This window comes from Aricia agestis, chromosome 7 (genome assembly GCF_905147365.1).
Source record: "Aricia agestis chromosome 7, ilAriAges1.1, whole genome shotgun sequence".
Lineage (NCBI taxonomy): Eukaryota > Metazoa > Arthropoda > Insecta > Lepidoptera > Lycaenidae > Aricia > Aricia agestis.
The window spans coordinates 17,256,585-17,276,628 of record NC_056412.1 but is presented as its reverse complement, the minus strand read 5'-3'; the positions used below and the strand labels follow the sequence as shown (position 1 = coordinate 17,276,628).

The window sequence follows — 20,044 nt, the reverse complement described above, 5'->3', positions numbered from 1 at the left end:
GGGAGCACAGCTGACAGCAGCGTTACTGCCATGTGCCAAGACTCAAGAGTCAAGACCAGCCAGTGCATTTCTTTCAACACAATATAATATTCTTCCAAAGGTCAGAGACACTATAAGCTACTTAAACGTTAAACCAGCGTGAGCGATAAAACTGAAAAAAAAAAACATAAACAAGGGCAATTTGTCGGTGTTTTTCAGTGTGTCAGGACTTATTACAAGTCGTGTCCAACAAGCGTGGAATACAGCAGTCATTACATTGTAACTTGTGCTTTAAATATGAAGTGATTTTGGACTGCAAAAAAGCGTGTTTTGCTCGACGTTATTGTTCGATCGAGCAAAACCGTATGTGAGTACTTAGCATTATGACAAACACCAAGAATTACATAAAATAAATTAAAACAACTAACGTATTCAAATCCTTAATAGGTTATAGTCATGAGAAAGACACCACTATATTATGTATAATCCATACAATATTACATACAATTCCACGCCAAAATCTAATCACAATCGGTTGCACGGTGCACGCGGCCAATGCGCCCGCGCATCTAATGACGGGGGGGCATGCCGCGCGAGGGGAGGGGGTGTACCGGTTGGTGCCGTGAGGTATGTTACCGTCAACTGACAGTGTGTGAGAGTGGAATGTGGATTGGCATGACAGTTATATTTGACGGCACAATCCACTCCCACACACTGTCAGTTCTAACTGATCCATTCGGTAGCGTCATGCCGATTGGACGACCGGAAGGACGGTGTATGGCCACCAGAGCTAAGACGGATACTTGCCACAGAACAGATAATAGTACAAGTACTAATGCTATACAAAACACATGGAATTGCGTTTACATAAACAATATTTTGTATTGCAATTTGCAATAGTATGTTTTGAGTCATACCAGTACCGCCACCACCACCATCATAATGTGTAATGTGTCGAGCTAGCGAACGGTCGTGCTCCACGTTACACACGCCGCAAATATTATTTAATTAATATTTTCGCGAATCGCGCGGCACGTTGCCGCTGCACGTGACCATGGCGCTCGTAGCGAACGAGTTGCTGGCGTTTATCCAGCACGCCATCGACACCATGGACGAGGTCAGCATCATGCAGATCTGCAAGTCCTCCTTCACCAGTGAGGAGATTTGCAAGGGGCAGCATCTGCTGTATGAGACGCTCGGCCAGAGCGCGAACATGCCGTCGCGACGAAGAGACGGAACCGAAAGGAGCGTGCAGGACATCATCTCCCTGCTGAAGCAGACTGATCCAGATGAGGTACCGGCTTTTGTGGCTAAAGAGCTGCACAAGCTGCCGCCCGTTACGTTGGACCACGTCGACGTCGTTAGCCTACTGAAGGACATCAGGTTCCTGAAGGAGGAGCTGACCGGAGTTCGGGGTAGATTGCAGGCATCAGAAGCTATCATTAGTGATCTACGTAATGAATTATCACAACTAAAAAGTAATAATTCATTATGTAGGTCACCAGCTGACGCCGCATTCGTCACTCATCGCCGAGGCGCACAAGCGATCACGTTTAGCCCGTCAGCATTATCGGACGGGTCAACGAACGCCGCCGCTGCCGCCCCCGCCCGCGCTCCTCTCCCGGTTACGCCGACGCCGAGTCCACAGGCGACTCAGCAAAACTACGCGACTGTTGCTGGTCGCCCCGCGCCTCCCCCGCGAGCGCATAAAAATGGGGAAAATGAGAGCCGTAAGGCTTCGGAGAGTCGCAAGACTACGGAGAGCCGCAAGGCTACGAAGAGCTGCAAGGCTAAATCTTCTCGACCTGGCAAGGACGAGAGCAGGAGGTGCGATGAGGAGGGCTTCATACTAGTGGAGAGAAGGAAGAAGAAGCCCGCCGCCCGCAACCATCGCGGCACCGCGCCATATGTACCTGAGCTGCGTCTGCGGAGCGAGGTCCCCGCGACGCCCCTGTACATATCCCGCCTGCACTGGTCCATGGAGGTCGAAGACGTCGTGGACTACATCAGTAAGAAGACATCCCTCCACTTGAGGGTCGAGCGTCTGCAGTCTCGCCACAAGGTCAACTTCAGTTCCTTTGTGGTGAGAGTACCGACGCATCTTCTCCCGACCTTTGAAGCGGAGGAGTTCCGACTGATGTGGTTTACCGAAGGTTCCGGGGGAGACTCCGGAATGAAGCGCGTGTCACGTCGCCGTTAATTCGTGATAATGTGTAGTTGTTAAGTTTATATAATTTTTATGTATGTTAGTCATTAAGGTATATATTGTATGGGCCTACGTAGCCTGATTTAAATAAATAAATAAATAAAAAAAAATAAAAAAAATTACGGTTCCGTATTTTCATTATGACTCGCACTGCGCACAAACGAAATATAGACTAACTTTTACTTATTTTTTACTTCCTGACTGTGCACTGTGCAGGGTAGCAATCACTTTTTGTTTGAAGGCGATTCTAATTTACATAATATAGAGTTGGTAATCAGAATGCAAATGATGGGCATTGGGCATTTCTTTCGACCGTGCGCGGAGAGTCTAAACTCTATCTTCAGCTACTAGCAGAAACAATACTGTTGCAATATTAAAAGCCATAATTGAATTTCTTAAAATTCCGCGACATTTTATTTTTATATTTACATAAATAAAATTTTATGGAAACCTAAAACCTATTTTACAATAATTTTACGATATTATGATTTATGAAATAGAATTTTGACAACAGCGACGTAACAAACGACCGACTTTGAATGAGACCCACGCGCTCACGTTCATAAACCAAAATAACTGTTCCGAGTGTGTGTGGTGCTTCAAGTAAGCTAATATTAACAACAAAAAGTTGCTTTGATCGGGGGTCTAGAACTTTTTGTTTGGAAAACTTGACTGCTCGGTTTTTTCCGTAAAAATAAAGTTAAAAATAACGATTAATAAAAATACCGAGAATAGAGATCAATGTTTTTATTTTTTGTGATACACAATATTATGTATTGCTGATATTCACAACATTGAAACCTAATGAAAAACCCTTGGAACCTAATAATTCTTAAAATGACTGGAATAGGCTTGATGACTAATTTTTTTTCTTATTGGTAATTGAACGACCCTTAAAAAATAGAAACATCACTGAAAGAATGACTCTGATAGCTCAAAAATTCTTCAAGATATGACAATTCAAACATCTCATAAAATAGACCTGCCCGAAACGCTCCATACAAAGTGCTACGAAAGACTGACGTCACTCTTTCGTAGTTTGTACGCATCGGGAGAGAACTTTGTTCGATAGGTATATTAAATATTGCGTTTATGAAAGTGGTTTTTTAACAAAAGTTGCTTTTAATTGCATAAGTTATCGAATGGTATACAAATATTAAGAAATATAATTGAAAAAAAAATCGACTTGATTATCCAACTTTGAAGGCGCATAACAAAAAAAATACATATGCTATCGAGCTGAAATTTTGGGAATACTTATGTTTTACCGTGATTTCTTTATTTTATTAACAAAATTCGCTAATCTTTGACCTTGTCATCATCCCTATTATCTAAATGACTTCCCAATTCCCATAGCGCCAAGGCTGCAAACTGTAAGTAGTTATATGGTTAATTAAACAATCGGCCAAGTGACAGTTGGACTCGCGCACGAAGGATTCCGTACCATTATAGAACGAAAATAGCCAAAAAATGTGTTTTTTTTTATAGGAGCCCCCCATAATTATTAAGTTTATTCTAATTTTACTATCAATTATTAAAATATAAACTGAGTATTTTATGAACATTACAAGTTAGTAAGTAACCTACCCGTTGCCATTATTGATATAGAGCAAAAAAAAACATAACACGTATGTTTTATGGGAGGAAGCGGGACATCTTCCTAGCTTTTTGCAGGATGATCGTGGGTGTAGTTTATAAGAGAAATAGCATATAGCATATTACAATCTGTGATGATACTAATTAGGTTCTATTGATAGGTCAACAGCTGTGATATTAGGATAGTTTTTGTATTGTGCTTTTGTTTTATTGAGTTTTTTACTATTGACCTTGTATAATTAATTTTAGAAATTGTATTTGTAATTAATAATTTGAATATTGTAATATTATTGATTATTTTTCCGACCCAAATATCGACCAATAGAATTGCACCATTCGACGTCACGTGGTACAACCTACATGGTATTATACTGATAATTTTTTGAAAATTTTCTCTGGTAGTTGCTATATATAAAAGACAAACACGTCAAACTGACAGGTTGAATTCAATTGTGTCTCATGGTGCAATTATATTGGCCGACATTTGGGACGGAAAAATAATCCCCCGAATACCACACGAGCTTCAAAATTATCTGGCATTTCCCTCAAGGTTCCCTGCAAACAAATAAAGTCGTCAAGTTTTTCAGGAAAAATCCTTCATTTGTTTGCAACGTACCTATCGGGAAATATCCGATAATTTTGAAGCTCTTGTGGTATTATAAGTGACTATTTCAAATTACTCATAGTAGGCATATTATGAACAGGAAATGTATTTGGAAAAAAATGTATTAAGTACACTTAAATGTAGAAAACCAAAAAATAAAATTGTGAAAACTTTTGGGAACAAAAAAAATATATATAATAATGTTCATTGAGATATAAGTACTATAATGTACATAGTACTTATTATATCTCAATGATAATGCTGAACCACAGGCTGTATCATACCACGGCGCAACCGGGAACCCGTTTCCCCTCCCCGCTCCCCGCGCGCCCGTTAGAACGTCCTAACTTTTTTCACCGCACCCTTTGTATCTACATTGCATGTTCAAAGTTATTCTACCACTGAAAGGAACGTTATGTCGACGACATAGAGTCATCGTTTAGAAGCACAGAGGTAAAATATTACTGAACAGTGTGCACCCACTACCCAGTACCCACAGAGGGCACAGACACTGATTCTTCGTTATGAGGACACTTGTTTTTACACGTTTTTCGTTTGCTGAATGCATTATTAAAGTCTAAACGTAAATGAATAGGTAAAATATTATAATGCCTTGATTCTTGAATCTTTCAAAAACACATTGTGTGAAATGTGGCATAATAATATCAATCATTTTAAGGTACATACTAAAAGTTTCATTTTATTAATTGAAACTGTTTTACAAGGTTTAGGCCCTAAACCTTGTAAAACAGTTTCACCACTTCCTGATAAGTAATGAATAGGCTATCCACCAATTAACTTGACAGATCAAGTATGGAGAATCGGTCAAAAAAGTTGTGAATAGCCTATTTGGCACTTTATCAGAAAGTGGTGAAACAGGCCTTTAATATTTTAAACCTTAGGTTTAATATTTTTGTATGTATGCACATTTCACATACTACATAATAATATGATAAACGTTTGTAACTAACTAAAGTTATGTCCTATAATTCTAAGTCCAAATAAGTCAGTTTTAGTTATTATTTTGAACTGTTTGTAGAACCCAACTGTATGGACAAAACTCTATAGATTTTGAACTTTTTGTAACCCTTATTCAAACAAGTTCTACTTTTATCAATATAAGTTTATCAAACTTTTCCTAGCCCTGTGTAAATATAACACACATTGCCACACCTAGTGGGGTTCCAATCAGCCGCTATCAAGTAATTGTTGACCTAAATACGGACACTTCATATTATCTTGCTAATATATCACTTGGCCCAAAAGTAGTTCGGCCAACACAAATGTAAACTATTTTGGATTTATGTTAAAATATTGTAATACAAATATTTAGTTAAATATTATTATAACAATAGGCTTTACTAATTGGTAGTGCTAAGTGTTAGCACATAATTAATACAATTTCTGTCATACATAATAATATGTATGACAGAAATTTTTGTATTACCAATAATTAGTAAAGCCTATTGTTAACCATAACATCACAGTATATACTATATTAACTTCTTAATACCATGATAACACCTGCCCTAGTAGACAAGTGGCAAGCGATTATCGTAAACGCTAACAAAATGTATGCGATTTGACATAAGTCATCGCTTTGCTAGCGAATAGTAATGTCAAATCTCATACATTTTGTGGCGTTGGCGTTGGCGTTTACGATAATCGCTTGCCACTTGTCTAGGCCCTCTGTAGTGTGTAGACTGTAGACTCATAGTATCTTCATACTAATATAAGTTTCAGCAAAAAGGCAGTTTGGGCATTAGACATGTTACTTTGTTACAATTTTTAGCTGTTATTCTATTCATTACATTACAGCCTTTGATTGGCTAATGTTAAAATTTGAACCAATCAACAACACTATTGTAAACACCTGTCAAAACATCTCACAAACCGGGCATTTAGCAACAAAAAAATTGTAAGTATTTAAAAAGTGTTGAATGACTATTTTGTAGTAATATGGAATTTCACATTAACCTAAAAGTATACATAATATCATATAATCTCTTGCATTATTTACTATATTATTCTGTCATACTACTTTAAACTTGATGTAGTAATGCATATTTATATTTTGTATAACCATTGTAAACAGGACTTAATTATTTGTATCTTATTATGTGATAATGGAATACTTAATATCTTTAATAGCTCAGCATGAGTGTAAAAGCTGATTTTTTTATCATATCTAGTTGACGTCAGCAACATGATAATGAGATAGTAATGAAGTCAAGTTCAGAAACAGTGGCGTAGCTACCGCCGTATATGCCGTATCAATTATACGAGGCCCCCAGACCACGGGATCCCTAATGTGACCAAAATTATTAATAACTCACCATTTCTTAAAGTTAAAAAAGGCAACCATACCTTAGGGCCCCCTAACATTTTTTATACAGGGGTCAGGGCCCCGCCAAGGCACGCTACGCTTCTGTTCAGAAATAATATCTATCTTCACTTAGCCTTGATTTTACTGGGTAACTGTGTTTGTGTATTACTATTTACTTCAGAGTACTAAGAAGTTAATTAATTTTAGTTTGAATTAAAAAAGTTGTGATATTTTGAAAGATATTACCTATATTACATCCTCAGACCAATTAAAAAGTCTTGTTATTTGGTTAGAGATTACATCTTGTTGGCACATAAATCATATTAATACCAAGTTATGTTTGGGATGTGAGGACCTGTAATTGGCTTCTTATTTTCTATTATAAGTTATTTACTGTTTTTATTGATAGCTGTTGGTCTTCCTAACACAAATAAATAAATACTTAAATAAAATAAATAAATATTATTATCCACAATTCCGTAATAATTAAAATAGTTCCAACTTAAAATAGGATGAGTTTTGCTTTTATTTCTTCTGATTATTTTATGATGATTGTTAACCACGGGACATCATCTATCTATAGTCTGTCAAAAAAGTGAAGAAATTAAAAAGTGGCAACATCGTAGTGTCATCCCTTTCAAATCAATCTAAGAAAAAAAGGGATGACACTACGATGTTGCCACCTTTTTGACTGGCTATAGCTGCTGTTGTAGTAGACAAACTTTATGACGGCATTTAACTACGAGTACACAACTTTATGTGATAAGCGTGTAATATAACCATTATACGTGCGTATGTAATTCCGAGTTAGGTTGCTAACCGCGACCGCTTAATTAAAACCATGGGACCGAAATACGTTTCTGACAATTAATTATTGTATTTTGTTCCGCTTCGTGTAGCGAGTACTTAATTATTGTAGCTATGCCAATGAACTTCAAAATATTCCTAAGATTATATCTTCTTTAATGCTTCTTTACGATAACTTCACTACAATATTATCGTTTGCCTCACGATCTTCTAGACTCACTAGCGTGGCTGACGGTAAATAAGCAGCACAAATTTAACTTACGGTGACCGTGACACCAGATCGCAGCCTACGGGTCGGTCACTAGAGCATTGACTCCTACGATTTCGACACGATCAAAACAAAACTGCAATTATTTATAGAGACAACAAAAACTTGGGGTCACTGACCTGTCAGAGGACTCGGAGCTGTCGTACCGGTCGAAGCATCGCCTCTTCCTGTCGTCGCCGTCCTCGGCCCTCGATGTGGACGATTTAGGAGAGTTCGAAGCGCTCGCCTCCGAACGATCCTCGGTACCGCTGCGCGTCTCACTTTTCTCACACGATTCACTAGTCTCCTGTTCGGTGTAGAACGATAATTTCACTTCACCACTATCCGACGTCCCTCCATAACACTTTTTTATGTCACCGTGCGAGGGATCGAGCGCGGAAAAAGTTAATTCGTTCGTTTGAAACGGACCGGCACGGTCCTCGGACGACCCATCCGCCATCTTTGAGAGCGCGAGTGTTTTGTCGCGAGTTTCCGCGCGGCGCCGCCGGCCGCATGGGCGCTGCGGTCGCGGCCGAGGGGCGAAGGCTCGTGACGTCACGGCGGCTGCGCGGCCTCGCGGGGGCAGGCGAGTGACGTAAGGACTCCGCCCAGTGCATGTGCACGGCCGCTGTCATTGGCCGCGCGTTACGCAACCCGCGAGCCTATTCAAATATCGGAAGGGAGCCCATAGGGCCAGCTCCTCCCAGCCCTAAACCTAACAAATAATGCAATGTAATGCCCAGGAGCACACACACAAAAACACACACACTCGAGGCTAACGAAGAACAAGTGCATCAAAATTAATGACACGTTTCACCCTCCACATATTAGTCCTAATAACCACGATTCTTATATTTCTTTGTAGACCGTACCACAGAATATACATGGTGTAACAAAAATAAGTGATAATACTTTAGGGTGTGTACGTGTTCCTTGCAGAGAGTTAACTGTGAAAGTAGCAGCTCTGAAAGACGAATTTTTTTTTTCACTTTTATATGGACAAGGGCCCGAGCGTCAGGAGTTTCCCCATACAAAAGTTTAAAAAAAATTTGGTCTTTCAGAGCTGCTACTTTCACAGTTAACTCTCTACAAGGAACACGTACACACCCTAAAGTATTATCACTTATTTTTGTTACACCCTGTATATTAGTAGTACCAAACCGTACAAGAGTTGGGACTTGGGACGTGGGCGCTTGAACGTTTACATTAAGTACACAATGTTCGTTTTGCAAAATGCAAAGGAGGGAATTTAGGATTGAGATTTGTGCCACTCCCAAATCACAATTCACAAACACTCGCCACCAAATATACTTACTTTTCAAAGCCTTATTAAATCTGTCATTCCTGAATCCTAAAACCAGAGTAGACAGAATTAAAAGATTCTATTTAAGTATTTAATTAAGTAACTTATTACATATAAAACAACGAAATGTTAATTGGGAAATAAGTCTAGACTCTTTTTATATTAGGCAATCTATCAAGATATTTAAATACGATACTAATGTACTTATATTACATTGAAATTAACGTTCTTTCGTGACAAGAAAGAACGTTAATAATTTCAATTATAAAATAAGGGGGCAAACGAGCAGTCACCTGATGGAAAGCAAATACCATCGCCCATGGACACACGCAACATCAGAAGAGCTGCAGGTGCGTTGCCGACCTTTTAACTTTTAACTATTACTATAGTATTAAGTAAGTACTTATATTGAATCTAATACCTATAGCTGTATTAGTTAAAAAAATTAACTTTGAACCCTTTTACTGAACATTAATATGTAACTGTAAAATGACGACCTCTGTGGCTCAGTGGTGAGCGCGTTGGTACTTGGTAGCTCAAGCCATGGGGTCGCGACTCGCGGGTTCGAATCCCGCCGCCGGAACAAAAAGTTTTCAATGTTCCCCTGGATGTGTATTAAATATGTGTATGATATAATAAAAATCTTAAATATATGTATAGTATAAATATAAATATAAAAGTACTTATCTATATCTATACTTATTATTATTAATATTATAAATGCGAAGGTATCTCTGTCTGTCTGTCTGTCTCGCTTTCAAGCCAAAACTACCGAACCGATTGTAATGAAATTTTGTATACAGATAGTCTCAAGCCTGAGAAAGGACATAGGCTACTTTTTTACTGGAAAAAAGGCGATGTAAGGGGGTAAAAATGCGTAAATTTGTTCAAACTAAGTTAGTTCCAAAAATTAATAATAGATGGCGCCGTGCGTCTCCTACATCGCGCTAACGCTTACCCAAAAGTTTTTCTATAAGAGGTGGTATTATCTTACGTTCAGTTTTTGATTATTTTTTTTTCGATTGTTATTTCTTTTGTACGTTATTTAATAAATCAGTACTTTATCTATGCAATGACGTAACCTTAAAGTTAAACCTATCAATGATAAATAGTGTATGGGTAAAGTTGTGTAATTATGGGTCTAAATAAGCTTAAAAATTTGGCATGAAATATAAAGTTTAACTAAAAAATTTAAATATTATGTGCACACTGCACAGCTATTTTGATTTAAGGGGTACCAGGGTTTTTTTTATAAAAGCTTTTGACACCAATTTTGTTGAGATCGCGCGCTATAAAGTATAAACTGAAGTCCACGCGGACGAAGTCGCGGGCAACAGCTAGTTAAATATATTTTCGTTGTCTGGTACCTGTAATACAAGTCCTTTAGGTACTTAGCATAGGTTGGTACTACTTGGTACTACTAATATAATATATTCTGTGGCATGGGGCCAGACCATGAAGCTAAGACTGACTTATTATTAACTGTAGTCTGTAGCACCTCCATCGTGCGCATTCGTGGCCGTGGGTATCGCAGACACAATAGATTTTCAATTATTGTTATGCGGCGGCTGGCTGTCGCTTGCCGCTTGGGGATTGATGGGTTAAAAATCAATGACATACGGGAGACAACAAACTCGTTTTCAGTTCTTTGTACGGAACCTTTTATGTACGAGTCTGACTCGAACTTGGCCATTTTCTTTAAATTCATAATAATATGCAAAATAATTTAGAAAAAGATTTAGGTATTAGAATTTACAGCTGACAGATAGTAATCCATACTAATATTATAAATGCGAAAGTATCTCTGTCTGTCTGTCTGTCTGTCTGTCTTGCTTTCACGCCAAAACTACTGAACCGATTGCAATGAAATTTTGTATACAGTTATTCTAGAGTCTGAGAAAGGACATAGGCTACATTTTGATGTGGGAAAATATCTTATTTCCATGAAAATATCGATGAAAATGAATTCGCATTGCGCGTGGCCAGCGCTCATCCCGGGGGTCCTGGGTTCGAGTCCCGCAGGCGGAACAAAAAGTTTTCAATGTTCCTGGGTCTTGGATGTGTATTAAAATAAAATTTCAAAAATCTTAAACATATTTTATGTATAATATTATAAAAAATCCAGAAATATATCGATGGAATGAACATTTTAGTTCTAATACGATTCAACAGATGGCGTTTTATTTTTTACTTTATTGTAACACTAGCTGTTGCCCGCGACTTCGTCCGCGTGGACTTCAGTTTATAGCGCGCGATGTCAACAAAATTGGTGTCAAAAGCTTTTATAAAAAAACCCTGGTACCCCTTAAATCAATACAGCTGTGCAGTGTGCACACAATAAGTATTTCATTTTTTTATATTTATATTTTATGCCAAATTTTAAAGCTTATTTAGCCCTCCAATTACACAACTTTACCCATAAACTATTTATCATTGATAGATTTAAGGTTACGTCACTGCACAGATAAAGTACTGACTTATTTAATACCGTAGAATAGATATAACAATCGAAAAAAATCGAAACTTAAATGTAAGATGATACCACGTCTTATAGAAAGACTTTTGAGCAAGCGTCAGCGCGATGTAGAAGACGCACGGCGCCATCTATTATGAACTGTTGGAACTAACTTAATTTGAACAAATTTACGCATTTTCACCCCCTTACAACCCTTTTTTTCAGTAAAAAAGTAGCCTATGTCCTTTCTCAGGCTTTAGACTATCTGTATACAAAATTTCATTACAATCGGTTCGGTAGTTTTGGCGTTTGGCGTGAAAGCGAGACTGACAGACAGACAGACAGACATACAGAGATACTTTTGGCGTTTGGCGTGAAAGTGAGACTGACAGACAGACAGACAGACAGAGATACTTTCGCATTTATAATGTTAGTATAGATTATGTGCACACTGCACAGCTGTTTTTGGGTATTTTGATTAATTAAGGGCCGCGCTACACCGGAATGGCACGATGGCATTGCACGAGATGACGAGGCGAGCACTTTCAGCGCTGCCATTCCGGTGTAGCGCGGCCCTAAGAGGGGTACCACTTACCAGGGTTTTAAAAAGTTTTTAAATTTGACACACATTTTGTTGACACCGCGCGCTATAAACTAAAGTCCACGCGGACGAAGTCGCGGGCAACAGCTAGTTAGGTACTAATTACTAATTAGCAGTTCTCTGTAGTGTCTGTAGCGCCCGCGTTGGGACGGTCTGCAGAGACGGTTACTAAGGACGAGGTACAGTCGACAGACAGTCAGATAAGAAGTTTTGCACCTTATTGCCAATACATAATGTCGAAATCTATCTTCGACTGAACATTTGGTCTTTTCAAACTTTGGGAAGGACAGGTTAAAGATACGGGCAAGTATAAATTATCATAGGGGCCTGGGAAAACCTTTAATAAGGTCCATCTTCGCCAATCGCCTGGAACAAGTGACCATGTATAGGTACAAATGGGGGGGGGGGGGGGGGATATTAAGATGGTATGATCACAATATAGAATTGAATACTTAGATGTGTCACATCTAAGTATTCAATTCTTTGTTTTTATAGCACTGTAAATACATCGTAATTACCTGAGAATTCTTTTAGAACCATTTTGAGACACAATATAATTTAAAAGCGCAGAATGCCACACAAATAAATATAACAGCAGCTGTTACTAACAATTTAATTATATTAATTTTCTAATATCTAAGTTGCAAGTACCCTACGTTTATTTTCATAAAATTTTAGGGCCTCGAGTAACATCTGTGACATTCTTACCGAAAACAAATAAACGTCAACTTGTTGTCATTGTGGTGCTTTGTGTCGCCAATAGATGTCGCTTTTAGAAAAAACACGGTATTCTTGATTTTATTTTTCGTAAATTTTCTAAAAATAATGGTATTTTGTTTTGATGATATTTAAAATTTAAATATAATAATACAACAAGAAACAAAAATAAATCTTGCTTAACCTCACCTCTCGTACGCTCATTTCTCAAGCGCAGATCTGCGTAACCCCCTCTACCTGCGGGCTGCGGAAGCGCAGATCTGTGCGAACAATACATAGGTCGTTACTTTCGCTAAAATAAATCTTATTACAAAGGATTACCGTGTTTAATTGTTTGCATTCTATTCCCAGTAAAATAATCTACCATAGACAACATTCATCGTTGACACTTGAGTCTTGACATTCATATTTCATGCATATTTCATTCCTTCAAAATTAGCCGCCATTTGTCGATTTAAACTCTTTCCACAACATTGTTTGAGGAAAGAGTGTTTTATTACTGGGATTTTCCTACAGAAGGTAAGAAAATGATACATTTTATTAATATTTAGGTACTTTACTACCTGCATCACGTAAAATGTTCCGTTGGTTTTATTTATTTATCGATTGTGATATATAAAGTTTGCATATGTTCATTCAGTTCAGTCAGTAAGGGAAAGATTTTAGTGTTTTTACGCGTAAGTATTTTGTTTTCCAATGAGATACTTCATATAATAAGAGTAAAATATTATTCTCTTTTTAGTTTCACGCTATAATTTTGATAATAATTACGTAAAAATCGTCAAAACGGTAATTTTCCATGAAGTTGCACTGCGGTACACGCACACATACACAAGAAGTCCGCCATCTTCTTTGTTTAAATACAAGAATTTTTGAACGGACCGTTGAACGTCCGTAAAAAATAAATATCTTTCTATTGTATCTGCTGATATTATGTCCTTCTACTTCATATATGATGCTTTATTTTTTCAACCAGCAAACATTTACTAGTATCACATTTGGTATTATTATTATTTCGTTTATTGTGTAAGTATAACATAAAAAATATTTTAAAAAATCCTGTACTTAACTATTTTTAGAGTAAAAATGGATGCTACTCCGAGCACAACTTTTGTTATTGGGAAGGAGGTGACCCGTACGCTGGAGGGAAACCTGGTGGTGACCGACGATGTGGTGCTGCAAAGAAGTGCATCAGGGTGCATAATGGTATGTTATAAATTTTGAACTTGAAAACACATTTTGAACGTTTGTCCCTCAGCATAGGCTACATTTTTAAACATAATAATCATGGTGATCACGGCCTTTTATAGGTTAACATTCAAGTATGTAAATGTATTTTACAGAATTATCGCCCTGAACACTTCAGCGTCTCGGACGACTTAATGCTGACTGACGCAATGCAGGAGGAGCCTTCCGAGGAACCCGTGAGCATGTTTCTTTCATTACTAAATTGACTAATCTTATTGTCTTAATGTCTTTTTTTCTTGTCTTAATTTCGCATGATGGGGGATGTGGGTTAATCCATACTAATATTATAAATACGAAAGTGTGTCTGTTTGTCCTTTTTCACGTTAAATTATCACGTTAGAGCATCTGGGCATAGTATTTTATATTTATGGGGTTGGTGTGGGAGCTGGATTTTCCTTGGCTACATTTTTCCGCGGAAAAATATCTCATTCCTACTAAATATTGATTATTTAGTAGGAATGAAAATCAGCAATCATTTGAGTTGTGGGTTTAAGTTGTTATAAATGATTGTTAAGCAATTAACCGTTTTATTAAAGCACCCCTTTGGTATAATCTGGTTGAATGTTTTGCTAGGATGAAGACGACGCACTTGCCGCGCCTTTTGCGGATTCGGGCAGTGAAGCGGAGGAAGAGGAGGAAGATATGCCCGAAGAATTTGAGGATTGGGACGCAGAATCCATACAATCAAATACAATATTTGATTGGACGGATGACTATTCTATATTTCGAGGCGCTCAAGAAGAGTTCCATGAGAGTGCTGGTCCCAAAATTGAGGGAACACGCCCTATAGAGCTGTTCACTCAATTATGGGACGAGCCTCTCATGGAACTCATCAAGACTGAAACCAATAAGTTCGCCGAAAGTAGTATTGCTGCTTATTTCGAGACAGCGGTAGATTTACCGCCGAAAAGCCGGTTACATCAGTGGTCTGAGACCACAGTAGCCGAGCTGTATAGATTAATTGCAGTAATGATAGTAATGGGCATGTGTGTCAGGGGTCGAATTGACGACTACTGGAGCACCAGAATCCTGGGCATGCCCGGATTCCGGACCATAATGAGAAAGGACCGCTTTCTACTCCTGATGCGGTTCTTACATTTTGTTGACAACGACAGTATAAGCTGCCGTGGTCCCGAGCGCAAGCTTTCAAAAATTAAGACTGTTTTAGATCATTTAAACTTAAAGTTTAAGGCCGCTTACACGCCTCGCCGAGAAGTCAGCATAGACGAATCGTTGCTGCTTTGGAAGGGTCGCCTTAGTTGGATCCAATGCATTCGCACCAAAGCAGCACGAGTCGGCATAAAAAGCTACGAACTCTGCGAGGCGGTAACCGGCTACGTATTAAATATAATTATATATACCGGGAAGGGTATGATAGCTACCACTGTTGACCATGGCTTTAGGTCATCAACAGCCAAGATAGTTCTTGAGCTTTTCAAGGACTATCTTGGCAAAGGCCATAAACTATTTATGGACAATTTTTATAATTCGATAACGCTAGCCAGATTCTTAAAATCCCAGAGAACCGACGTGGTCGGAACTTTGAACCGCCGGCGTGACGACTGTCCTCAGGAAATTAAAGCTTTGCAAGAGAAACGGATGCAAAGAGGCGCTGTGGAAAGCCGACACTGTGGTGACGTTTCCGTTGTCGCTTGGAAAGACGTAAGGCTTGTTACCACAGTGTCGACATGCCACAACGCAAATATGGCTCCAAGCCGACGAGCAGGTCGGGACGTCGACAAACCGGAGGTTGTCCACGAATACAACCGGTACATGGGGGGTGTTGACCTCAAGGACCAGAAACTTTCTATGTATTTATTAGAAAGAAAACGTGGGATAAAATGGTACCTAAAAGTCTTTCGCCGGCTTATTAATATATCAGTCCTTAATTGTTATATAATATATTGCTCCAACATTGGCCAAAACAAAAAAATGACGCACAGGCAGTTTCGTTATAAGCTGGCAGAAGAGCTTTGTGCTCAGTATGGTGTAAACTCGGTGAGCCGAGCAGGGCCTCGCCATGCAGAGCCCTGTGTCCGACTCGACAAATCGGTTGAACACTGTCCTGAGCACAAAGAAGTTTCCAGAAGTTCTAATAAAGACGTTCGGTATCAACGAGGTCGATGCGCCCGTTGCGTGTTCAAAAACGTTAGGAAAAATTGTAATACAATGTGTGACCAATGCAAAGTTTTTCTCTGTATTGGTCAATGTTGGAAAGAATACCATAATTTAGACACCCTTTAATCTGTTTTATTTAATTTGTAGGTATTTCATATATAATTATTATGTATATTTTTTTATGAAATAAGGGGTCAAACGGGAAAGCAACTACCGACGCCCATGGACACTCGCAACATCAGAAAAGCTAAAAGTTACGCGAAAAACGCACGGTGGATCAAGGTGATTCTATGTAAATATTCCACGTTTTTTATTTATATATTCAATTATTTATTACAGTGTTTCTGATTCTTGCGATCAACACCACCAATTGTAATTTTCCATCTTTTTAGTAATTTTGAATAAAAATATATTTTACTAGCTGTCCCAGTGAATTTCGTGTCACTTTAATACCTTCCCTGGACTTCTACGACTATTTTATGACTAAAATCAGCCCAATCCGTCCAGGCATTTTCGAGTTTTAGCGTGACTAACACATTTGAAAATCCATTTTTATATATATTGATTTATTGCCTCCGGAGTCGGGACCAGTAATTGTAATTTTCCATCTTTTTAGTAAAAGTGCGAGTAAAAGTGAGAGTTAGTAAAAGCTTTAGGTATCATAAAGTATTTATGATACCTATTTTGAGTAAAAATATATTTTATTTATTCCTCGGGACCAGTAATTGTAATTTTCCAGCTTTTTAGTAAAAGTGCGAGTTTCGTACGCACATGCCCATTACTATAGCTAAATTAACATTGGAATTTGTTGTGTTTCACTGTTGTTTTTTATTAATTCCAGAATAATTTCACATAATAAGCAGAAATTGTGTTTCACTGTTGTTTTTTTTATTAATTTCAGAATAATTTCACAAAACATTTAATAAGCGAAATTGTTGTGTTTCACTGTTGTTTTTTATTAATTTCAGAATAATTTCACAAAACATTTAATAAGCGAACTTGTTGCGTTTCACTGTTGTTTTTTATTAATTTCAGAATAATTTCACAAAACATTTAATAAGCGAACTTGTTGTGTTTCACTGTTGTTTTTTAATAATTTCAGAATAATTTCACAAAACATTTAATGTTTTGTGAACTTGTTTCTATTTGTAAATAAGCTTGTTAAAGGAGTGAGCACACTGAGATGGGCCGTGCCCGGGGCTCAGCGTGCCGGGGCTCATCGCAAAAATCCGCCTCCATACAATTTGTATGGAAGCGGAAATCCATGACCGATACTTAAGGAGAGTACTCTGTAGTCGATTCTCATTATAATTATGTAAAATTCGGTACTGAATTTATGACCAAATTTGCCTTGAAATAAATAAATTATGGAGGTCAGCTGTATTTTGTGAACTTTTTCTGCGTATTTGATTTTGCAGATATGGCGAGTCGTGGTGCCGCCTGGTTGACCTGGCGAAACAGATGTATCCTGTGCGACAAGATCGACAAGAGAGATTGTTGAATTTGGTAATATTTTATGTTTATATTTAATTAAATCTTATTAATATTTTTCATTATCAGTCTCCAACATTAATTGATACTGCTGGTAGTGCTTTTATTATTGTGTCCTAATAAACATGGATGTACAAATAATTTGATAAAATATTTTTATTTGTTGTTTGAAAAATGCAGCCCTTTGTGTTTCTTTCTGCCCATTTGTTTCCTTTCTTTACAACTATGTATTCTTTTTCAAATATATCCCACATTATGCTGCTATACTGCAAAATGTGAATTACTGAATTAGGTACTTGTATGTATTAATTCACACACTATTAAAGGCTTCATTAACATGTTATATTATGTTATTGATTAATTATTATTGTTCTTAGAATTATGAAGCCCTTTGTGTTGTCATTTTGTTTCTTAATACAGCTGTCTTCTTTTTTCAAGTAATATCCCTTAATATGCACTGCAAAATGTAATCACTGAAGTACTATCAGAGAAGTTGATTCCTATGCAAATCGGGGACCTAAGTAGTTTTGTTGCGTTACGTCAAACCCAGCTGACAGATCACAATTAACATTGAATTGACATATTCGACCAAATAACGTTGGTCTGTCAATTAATAATAATAATAATATAATAATATCTATGGACGCTTCACACCACGTCAGTCTGGCCCCGTGCTAAGTTCCTAAAGGACTTGTGTTACAGGTACCAGACAACGGAAATATATTTAATACTTTTAACTATACATATATTTAAGATTTTTATTATATCATACACATATTTAATACACATCCAGACCCGGGAACATTGAAAACTTTTTGTTCCGTCGGCGGGATTCGAACCCGCGACCCCCGGCTTAAGCTACCAACGCGCTCTCCACTGAGCCACAGAGGTCGTCAGAATTGCATAGGAATCAACTTCCTCGATGGTACACATAATACTGTTTATGTAAATGCGTTGTTTTTAAAACATTATATTATTTTACTTGTACATACTTTAATTCTCATTTTTGATTTACAATTATGTAACTATTACCTTTTTTATAATTGTATTAGATGTTTATTGACATTGTAATTTTTCTTACATAGCTGTAAGCCATTGTAATTTTCCATATTTTTAGTAAGTAGGTAAAATATGGGCCCGATGCGAGTTTCTTACGCCGGTTCTTCTCGCCGGGCTAGTTCCGAACCGGTGGTAGGCACCGTAGATTCCACGTTCTTATAAGTAACTGTTTATGAATAAAAATATATTTTATTTGTTTTTATTTTTTTATTTAATATTGTCAACTTACCATAATAGTTAAAATTAAGTTAATAAATAAGCACATAAACACAATCACAGCGATTATACTAAAGAATTTGTTCATCTTAATTTAGTAAAAATACTTATAGCCCCTCTAAGTAGCAAACCTATTAAAATATCGGTAATACAATTTCTGTCTCTGTTTGTTCCAAGTTCCAATATAAGATAAAGACAACAAGATCAATAGATTATTATTCATTATTTGTAAAAGCTTAATAAATAATATTTATATTTTGTATAAATGCACCTTGGAGGGAAATGGTCTACTTTCTCTAAGTAACATAAGTAGAATTTTGTTACTGTATAAGATACAATTTAAAGTATTTAAAAATATAATAAAGCTACGTTGAATATAATTTTCTTTCATAGATTTGAATTTTTACTTGTACATAATATGGTTCACTCTCATTGTATTTTTATGTTACATTCTATTTACAAAACCTATAAAGTATATTATAACTTGATTTAGATCTATGAAAATACTGTAATAAGTAACATATTTTACGTTTTCATTTTTATTACACAATAAAATATTAAAATACAACATAACACCACGAAAATATATTATTCTTTCTATCTATCTTTATTTGTTGTTCTCAAAAATATTCTATAATTTAGCCCAAAAAACATTTCCATTTAACCTACCTATTATTTAACTAGTTTATCAACATTTTCTGCAAATATTCGATCACAATAATTATTCATAGGTCATATTTTCATAATTATTGACACTGAACACTACATTCATAATATTATATTTATTATCTAATAGTCACCATATATAACATGCAAAAGTAATTTACCAAAATAGTCAAAAGATTAGAAAAACTTCTCAGTAAACATAACGTGAGGTAGTCTTGCATTAATAAATATAATAAATTGTTTTAAATTGGAATGGAAATTTATATGGAAAGTAGCTTTCCTACTTAAAAAAAATCGGCCAAGTGCGAGTAGGACTCGCGCACGAAGGATTCCGTACAGATACAGGGCAAAAATAGACTAAAAATTGTGTTTTATGTATGTGAGCCAACCTTAAATTTTTATTTT

The 20,044-nt window shown here is 37.0% G+C and overlaps 2 protein-coding genes across 2 annotated transcripts in view; both read right to left on the bottom strand.

The window, feature by feature from the left end:
* Positions 1-8,617, bottom strand: part of LOC121729124 (zinc finger protein jing homolog) — a 200,233-nt gene extending 191,616 nt beyond the window's left edge. The window contains exon 1 of the mRNA XM_042117512.1: positions 7,906-8,617. Coding sequence (XP_041973446.1) covers positions 7,906-8,225 — 320 coding nt within the window. The 5' untranslated portion in view covers positions 8,226-8,617. The remainder of the gene's footprint in view (positions 1-7,905) is intronic.
* Positions 8,618-10,138: 1,521 nt separating this feature from the next.
* LOC121729125 (phospholipase D2) overlaps positions 10,139-20,044 on the bottom strand; it is a 35,506-nt gene continuing 25,600 nt past the window's right edge. The window contains exon 23 of the mRNA XM_042117516.1: positions 10,139-10,150. The gene's annotated coding sequence lies outside the window, so the exon portion shown is untranslated. The remainder of the gene's footprint in view (positions 10,151-20,044) is intronic.